The sequence below is a fragment of the Castanea sativa genome, chromosome 4 (assembly GCF_040712315.1).
Source record: "Castanea sativa cultivar Marrone di Chiusa Pesio chromosome 4, ASM4071231v1".
Taxonomy (NCBI): Eukaryota; Viridiplantae; Streptophyta; class Magnoliopsida; order Fagales; family Fagaceae; genus Castanea; species Castanea sativa.
Genome location: NC_134016.1, coordinates 34,649,064 through 34,657,014, shown reverse-complemented (window position 1 = coordinate 34,657,014; position 7,951 = coordinate 34,649,064). Strand labels below are relative to the sequence as shown.

The window sequence follows — 7,951 nt, the reverse complement described above, 5'->3', positions numbered from 1 at the left end:
ATTATATCCTCCATGATTGTAAAATTTTAAGAAGATCAAAGATCAATACATTGGCCGGCGAGGAGAATTTGGCAATAAATTGCTGCCATGTTACCGCCAGCTCAACCAAAGAAATTCAATTGACATGTCCACTAAACATTTAAACTTGATATGATGCAACACTGCATTTCTGAAACAAATGTGATTCATTAGAAGTTTCTAAGCTACTTTCTGTAAAGAAGATTCTTTTTTGTCAACCGACAAGCTTGCAACTTGTGTGTGATCATTAAAGTGGTCTCTAAGGAATTCCACAGCCATGAACGTTAGAGCAGAAGCTGGAATATACCATGTAATCCTTGGGATACTACCCCTGAACAAGCCCTTTGTGCCTTCAGTCTTCCATATGTTATGAATTGCATCGAACCAGCCATTGTACCTAATAGTTAACAACAACATCAGAAAACTGAGTCACTGACATTTCTAACTTTCACTCACTCAGGGAAAAAAAAAAAAAACCATTGACTAAGATCCCAAATAAAACCAATATGGATGTCCTTCCAAAGCAAGCTAAAAGGGGGAAGCTCTCCCCTTTGTGTGCATTTGTGTTTGGTTTGCAACACATGAAAATTTATAACATACGAGTTCCCTCTCCCTCTTCTAATTAAACATGTTGAAGTACTTGATCTATATTCTAAAGCACAGTTAAAGTCTGTGCTAGTAGAGTCATACGGTTAAAGTCCCTTCTCTTTTTATTTTTTTCCCAAGAGACTGATTCCCAAACTGGAACCCACGATTGATTGCTTTTGGCGGAAGGCCCTCCCTCTAGGCCAATGCTAATTCTACTGTGTGAAAAGGTAAGGGTACAAACAGCTCTGCACCAAAAAGATATTCTTTGTATAGAGGAGAATATGTGCATTTGCATGGGTGAGAATGTGCATGCACCACAATTAACTTCAAAAAATAGTAAACCTTGGTCATGAATTAGCCCCAAACAGACAACTGTACCTCATGAAAAATATGAACAAAACAATAATTTTAAACTCTGATACCTAGCAGTCGATCCCTGTACTTGCAATCTTGTTTTGATGACATCCAAGGGAGTGGTTAGATATGCACTAAAACCTGTATAATTTGAAAGAATTATAAATTGCTGTTCAGGCACGACAGGTGACAGATTTTTTTTTGGGTTGATGTGTAAGATGGGTTGCTGAATTCAATCAAAGAAGATCTAATAACCTGCACTATTTAGATTGAAGCACAAGGAAGGAACATACCACCAGCTAACCCTCCTAATAAAAGTCCTTCCAGAGAACTATTAACATGCCAATTTGAATTGGGTATCCATTTTTGCCTCCCATACTCTGTGACATCTTTCAAGGCTTCATAAGACATAACCTGCCAAGGGCAGACATCAATCATAACATTAAAGCCTAACGCACACACACAAGGGCAAGAAAATACAGGCAAAAAAAGACAACTTTGGTAACTATGAATGTCCATGTATTAGTGGAAACAAAGTTGCTGAGGAGATAATAACAAACTAGAGAAGATTATATGATTTAGAGACAACAAATTAGTTACCCAGTGAAACACCAATGCTAAAAACATGAGTCTTTTAATGATAAAAATAACTAGAAGGAAGATAAATTGGTACACAGTGAAACACCAATGCTAAGAAGACTAGAATAATCAGAGCTATCAGTTAAGATGTGACCACAAATTTGCACTGTTAATTCCTGTTTGTCAGTGTTTCGGCTATAAGCCTATAGCCATCACCAACTAAACTTTTCAAGCAGGATTTTTTTTGTTGGATGAATCAGAAAGAATATTATTAACACAGAGGAAGGGCCAATATGCCCTAACAACCGATTTATTATTTTGTACAACAGTTGCTTGCAACATCCCTCTCACATGGGGGTGGACCCCACAAGCGTGGGACCCACCCCCACATGAGAGGGCCTAACAACCAGCAGAACCAGAGCAAAACTCAGGTCGGTAGAAAGCCAACATGAAATGTCCAATAGAAATCTATCAAACTCTGTCAAAACTACTGCACAACAAAAAGGAGCAAGCCCATTCAGCAGTAGGACATCAACTACAATACATCAAATCTATCCCCCATTTTTACCCAAATCAAATGAAAGCCCTCCCAATAATTGAGATACACAGGACAGTCCTCAAGCCTTTCAAGCAGGGTTAACCAGGGTAGCATACAATATACAGAGATTCTTGTTGTTATTTGTATTTTATTTTAATCTCTTTTAGGCTTCCATTCAAATAATTCAATTACTTATTGCATTGAACTATTTAGACTTATCTCTTAAGCAATCATAACATCTCCATATTACTTCTCTGCCATTATCACAAAACTAATTCTGTTCAACCTGTGAACTAACTAATTACCCACATAGTTTGGTTCTCCAAAAAAATTCTAACTCAAGAATCTTAAAAGAACTCCCTAGAGGTAATAATTAGCAAGAACATGAATATTTTAAGGACATGAATTGCTAGAAGACCTGAAATTTTATTTTAACCACTAAGTTCCCAAACAGAAAGGTTTAAGTCAAAGGGTCGTCCAGGGCAGCTAATACTGCCTTCGTTCTTATCCCTTGAAGATGAGTAGGTATGGACCATCATTATTCAGAAATAAATAGAAACTCCATCATAGAAATCATAAATTCTACTTTTCCTTCTCTAAATCCTTAAGTCCAATATTTAAAAAGGCTCCCAAAGCTAAAATTACTGTTCAATGAGTAAGTTTAATTAATATAGCAACAAGATTAAATAGAATAAAATATTTTACAACCACTTAATGTATATGCAATGTAAGAAGAAATGAAAAAAAATGCAAGAAACTGTGAAACCATAAACGATCTGCATACCATTAGACCAGCAAAAGGCACATCCCTTGCAAGTGTAGACCAGTAACTGTCAAAGCAACCAAAAAAGAAAATGACATTATAGACAGAAAAATTGAGTGGGGAAGAAACACCTTAGTTTCTTATAATATATTTTGATGTTTTTTAAAGAAAAAAATAGAGATTTAGATTGCACCATAGGGTAATTTCTTGTATGTAGTTTCCATTGTAATTCTTTCTTTGACTTTGTTACTCTTCCAAATTTTCAGTTGTACTTCGTTGGGGGGATTTTGTGTTCTCCCCTTTGTACATATTTTTTTAATTTCTAATGAAATGTATTAAAAAAAAAGGTTTATACCAGAAATATTGTTAGCATGATAAGCTGAACCAACAATAGGATCGATCTTTCTTTGTGGAGAGTAGGAGGGTTAGAATGACTGGATATGTATCTAATCATCAAACCTCATTAATTCAGCCAAACAAAAAAGTTTCAAACTTCTTGAAATCTTTTAACAAGATAATTGATGGATGAGAAAGCATTATACCAGGAAATAAATAAGAATTTCATAAATGAAAATGGATAATCAATGAGAGTAATTTCGCTTGATGCCACATTTTTTAACAAACTCAAAGCTCATGATTCCATCTTCTTACTTATGGAGTACATGGATATATCATATACTGTAGGTGTTTGCACTGGTTGATAACATAAGGTTCCAGATCTGATAGTAAATGCATGGTTTATGATGAAACTGGATTGCATTCATTCCAGCATCAACTAGCTCGTTCAGATGATGTCAACCAGTTGGCATATAGAGATCTTGGCTTGATCATGATTCACAAAAACCTAATTATTTGTGGGGTTAAGACTCATCCAATCCAACACGGTTGCAACTTATAGCTATCAGTCCTAGAGAATTAAAATTAAAAATAAATAAATAAATATAAAGATACAAAAAATATTAGCTCAATTAACTTATAATAAAATATATAAATAAATAAATACATACATACATATATATCTATATACATACATATATATATATATATATATAATTTCTTGATTATGATACTCCTCTAAATTATAGCATTACCACAAACTGGCTTTAGTGTTTACGTACTTTTAATCTCATGAATATATAACAAAAAAATCACAAAATCCAAAGAAATAGAGTCTGACATATACCCTGCATATAATCCTTTTGGTCCCTGTTCCTTCCATATTGAACAGCCAGCCTGGAAAATCCCTGTATAGTAACCATACATTGGCATACCAGGCTTCAAAGAGATGTTATCTTTCATGATTACAGAACTCCAAGATCTTGGCGTGCCTTGAACCTGCATGCGTTGCTTCATCACTTCACAAGGAACATAAACAAAAGAGCCAAGTGTATCTCCTGAAATGCAGAGAAGAACAAGACAGAAATCTGAGTCCTCTGAGGTACACAGTGGCTGCTGACTGCACAAATGTTCAAATTACTTATCTTTTACACGAAATGGGATTTTTTTTTTTTGATGACGTGGAACCTCACCAAGGGAAATATAATGCATGCATACAAATTATGTTTTGGCAATTGAAAGAATGGAGTTTATGCAAAAAAGATAGAATACATTTTTTAAACCTCTAACAAAATGCTAGAGCAAAAAGAATCACAGCCCTAGTATACGGGAAAAAAGACAAGAAACAGGATAAAAAGGACTTTTCTTAGATTCAGCAAAGAGAGAATTTGAAGACAAGAAACAGGATAAAAAGGACTTTATATATATAATTATATAAAGCACAAAATGGACACGACCCTAGTAAATGGGAAGTATACAAAGGCTGAGCCAAAAATGAGGAAAACTTTATCATCTAAAATTCAACATCTCACTTAATTCTAAAAAAACCTGACAAAGAGGAGATGTTGGCAGCATGCTCCCACTCATGCAAATCCATAATAGGTGAAAATCTTGTCTTCACTACAGAGGTGCATTCCTTTCACTTTAAACACTCCACATTAAACAGAACAAAATGGTCTTCCGAATTCGGATCTATCATTCTTTCCAAAGTGCCTTTCTAACAAGCTAACAAGGCAGTCACCATACTTGGCATAACCCACATTACCCCAAACAAACTTAGGCCACAAGATAATAACACTTTGGCAACCTCACAATGTAGGAACAGGTGATTTACCAACTCCCTGACAACTCTACACATGCAACACCAATCTGCAATTATGTCTCAAATTATAGGTTGTTAGAATCTTGTCTTTTGCAGCAGTCCAAATGAAAAAAAAAAATGCCACTCATGGAGTATGAAAAAAGCAATTTAATTTTACTCAAAACAAGCATCAAGTCAAACAATTTCTATGCTACAAAGACTCAAAGAGTGAGAAAGCTACTCCAATGTTAACTAATATATGCTTTACATTATTATATCATTAAAACTATATGGGCTAAATCTAAGAGCAAGATTGCAGAGAGAGTTAACATGAGATCTAAGAACTTTAGGGCAAGCAGATTTCTGAATGGCATTCCTAAGCCTATTGATTTAAAAGGTTCTGTGATGCATTCTCAAGATATGATGAAATTGGCAGCTCAAAAAAGCATCCTCACAACAAAGACACTTATGTAACTCAGAGCACAGAATAAATACCATCTAACAATAATATGTTGATTATTCTTTTCAGCAAATGAATGCTTATTGAATGTTGCAAGAAACTCAAATTGCAGCATCATGAATCAAAGTGAGATACAGATTTGGAATTCTAGACAGCTTACCAAGAGCTCCAGCGATGAAATGTGCCCAGTGGCCACCAAGGCCAGGATGAGATTCTTCAATCCACTTTTTGGTTGACTCTATGACACCAAAATATGTTGCTCCAGTCGCAAGAGACCCAGTAACCCCAGGAATTATACCTCTATAAAAGCCTACAAGAATGGTTAGTATTGACAAAACTACATAACAGTAAATGCATTAGTGTCAAACAAGGAAAAAAAAGGTCCCCACAGTTTAAAGTTCAAGCATTGGACTGTATGCATAATAACGCCTTACATTTACATGATAATTTATCCATAAGTAGTAGCTAAAATTTTATCTCATGCATGCAGATATAACAGGAAGGTCACCAGTAATGCAACAAACACACAACCTGATGTCATACACAAAAACTGCAAATTACTTAAAGATTAAATAAAATTTACCTCTTAATCCATCAGCAACCCAAACAGTTTTTACCATTTGTATTATGCTCTTTTGATTCTGAAATTTTAAAAACAAAGTGTCAAGAAGCAAACATTCCCATTCAAACAAAAAAACTCTAGCAAGACAAAAATAACATGGGATGTTGTATTATTAAGTGACTCTCTTAGAATTTTCAAATAAAATATATTAGCTATTATTTCACACTCTTATAACATAACCAAAACAATAACATTATCGAGTTTCCAATGTGATGTCATGAAAAGGGCATGACAACAGTGTAATGGTTTGCTGTTATACTTGGCTTGCACTTAGAATAGCTTGACTTTGAATCCGCGTCTTTACGGTGTCTATTGGATGCATCATTCCTTCACCAAAAGCACCAGCAATAGCTCCCCATACAAACTCCCTCCATACTACATCGCAAGATAAAATCAATCAGACAACTTCATAGTTTGGTTCTAATGTTTAAAACACCTAAAACACAATATTAAACAAATTTCCGTACGCCCACTGCCATAACTTTAAGAAGCAACATTACAGCCTCTTTTTTAGTTCAAACAAGAAAAGATTCAATCCAGAAGCAGCAACTTGAACAAAATTTATAGTCAAGTGACTCAACTTAAACATACCAAACTTCCTCTTCATGCAAAAAAATGGCTAACAAGGTGCGCGCTATTTAGCTTGGTAATTTAACTCTCACATCCCATGTGATTAGAACCCTCGATATCACACCCTCTCCATGATCTTACACCCACCACCATGTTTCTAAGGTGATTGGAACTTGGAAGCACAATTTGAGCTAGAGCCAGTGGCAAGGCGGCATAAAAATCTAGCTACTTGACTATCAATTCAACAGACATCTGCACACTACTTTTTCACATCACATTTACCATCGCGAGTGTAATTCTTCGGATAGGCTAAAAGCCAACATATCGCTATACAAAATATACTCAGATATCATTCAATCTCCTCCTAGGTGCTGTTCATGATAGTTAATATTTTTTTTATTAAAAAAAAAAAAAAAAAAAAAAAAAAACCTCAGCCATCAAATTTACCCTCCATTTGATTTGAATACTTAAAAATGTAAATATTAAGCTTTGATTTATGTTCTTTATCACCATTTTCTTACTAAGGAGATAGTGCAAAGATTAAACGAACACTCACACAAACACACACACACACACACACACACACACACATATTTATAAGAAAAATAAAGTGTACACCATTGCTTCACATTCCAATATTCAAAATCCTAAGTATTAAAAAACGAAATAAAAGCAAGAATTATAATCTTCTTAATCCTTCACTTTCCGGCATTTTCTTATCAACCAAACAGTACCTTCGTAACAAACGCATATATTCTCTCCAACAATCGAACCGATCATTTCAATCGATTTAAACCAAAAAAATAATAATAAATAAATAATGAAAAGCTTACCAAAGAAGTGAGTGCGAGGTTTGTTGGTCGAAGGAACATGTGCAGTTGAGCTCTGAACCGCCATAGTAGTTTCAGCTTGCAGAGAAAGAAACAAAGCCTTTATTGCTATCTCTATATCTCTCAAACTTTTAGAAATAGAAAAATCAAAACAGAATGAAACCTTTTTTTTTTTTTTTTGGGTATTAAAAGTGGGCGCGCGCTTTTTTCAATAGGATTCTTCGGTGTATATATATAAAAATGAAAACCGCTAGCAAGCTCTGAGGGTGACTGGTGAGTGAGTCTGTTTCATAATATATAATTTGCGAGAAGCCACGCCCGCTACCGAACAATGGAAACGTCGTCGTTTTTTCCCTCTCTGAATAATGTCCTTTTCATAGTGATTCATAGGGTAAAATATGGTTAAATTTGGGGTAATGCGTCAATAAATTTTCAAATTAGGCTGTGTTTGTTTCGACGGTAAATAACTTTCGAAAAATGTTTTCAGCATTT

The 7,951-nt window shown here is 34.8% G+C and overlaps 1 protein-coding gene across 1 annotated transcript; it reads right to left on the bottom strand.

The window, feature by feature from the left end:
• LOC142631943 (uncharacterized) lies at positions 1-7,652 on the bottom strand. The gene is made up of 9 exons (XM_075806312.1): positions 7,463-7,652; positions 6,319-6,434; positions 6,021-6,078; positions 5,598-5,747; positions 4,024-4,234; positions 2,862-2,907; positions 1,254-1,374; positions 1,029-1,101; positions 1-415 (listed from the first exon to the last, which is right to left on the bottom strand). The coding sequence occupies exons 1-9, from the start codon at positions 7,524-7,526 to the stop codon at positions 199-201; spliced, it is 1,056 nt and encodes a 351-aa protein (XP_075662427.1). The 5' UTR covers positions 7,527-7,652; the 3' UTR covers positions 1-198.
• Positions 7,653-7,951: the final 299 nt, after the last annotated feature.

Excerpts from the sequence above, each read along its gene's own strand:
- LOC142631943 (XM_075806312.1), bottom strand. The coding sequence starts at position 7,526 with ATGGCGGTTCAGAGCTCAACTGCACATGTTCCTTCGACCAACAAACCT. Across the intron at positions 6,079-6,318 it reads CTATTCTAAGTGCAAGCCAA|AATCAAAAGAGCATAATACA; the intron begins GTATAACAGCAA and ends TTAAAATTTCAG. Across the intron at positions 1,375-2,861 it reads TGCCTTTTGCTGGTCTAATG|GTTATGTCTTATGAAGCCTT; the intron begins GTATGCAGATCG and ends TGCCCTTGGCAG.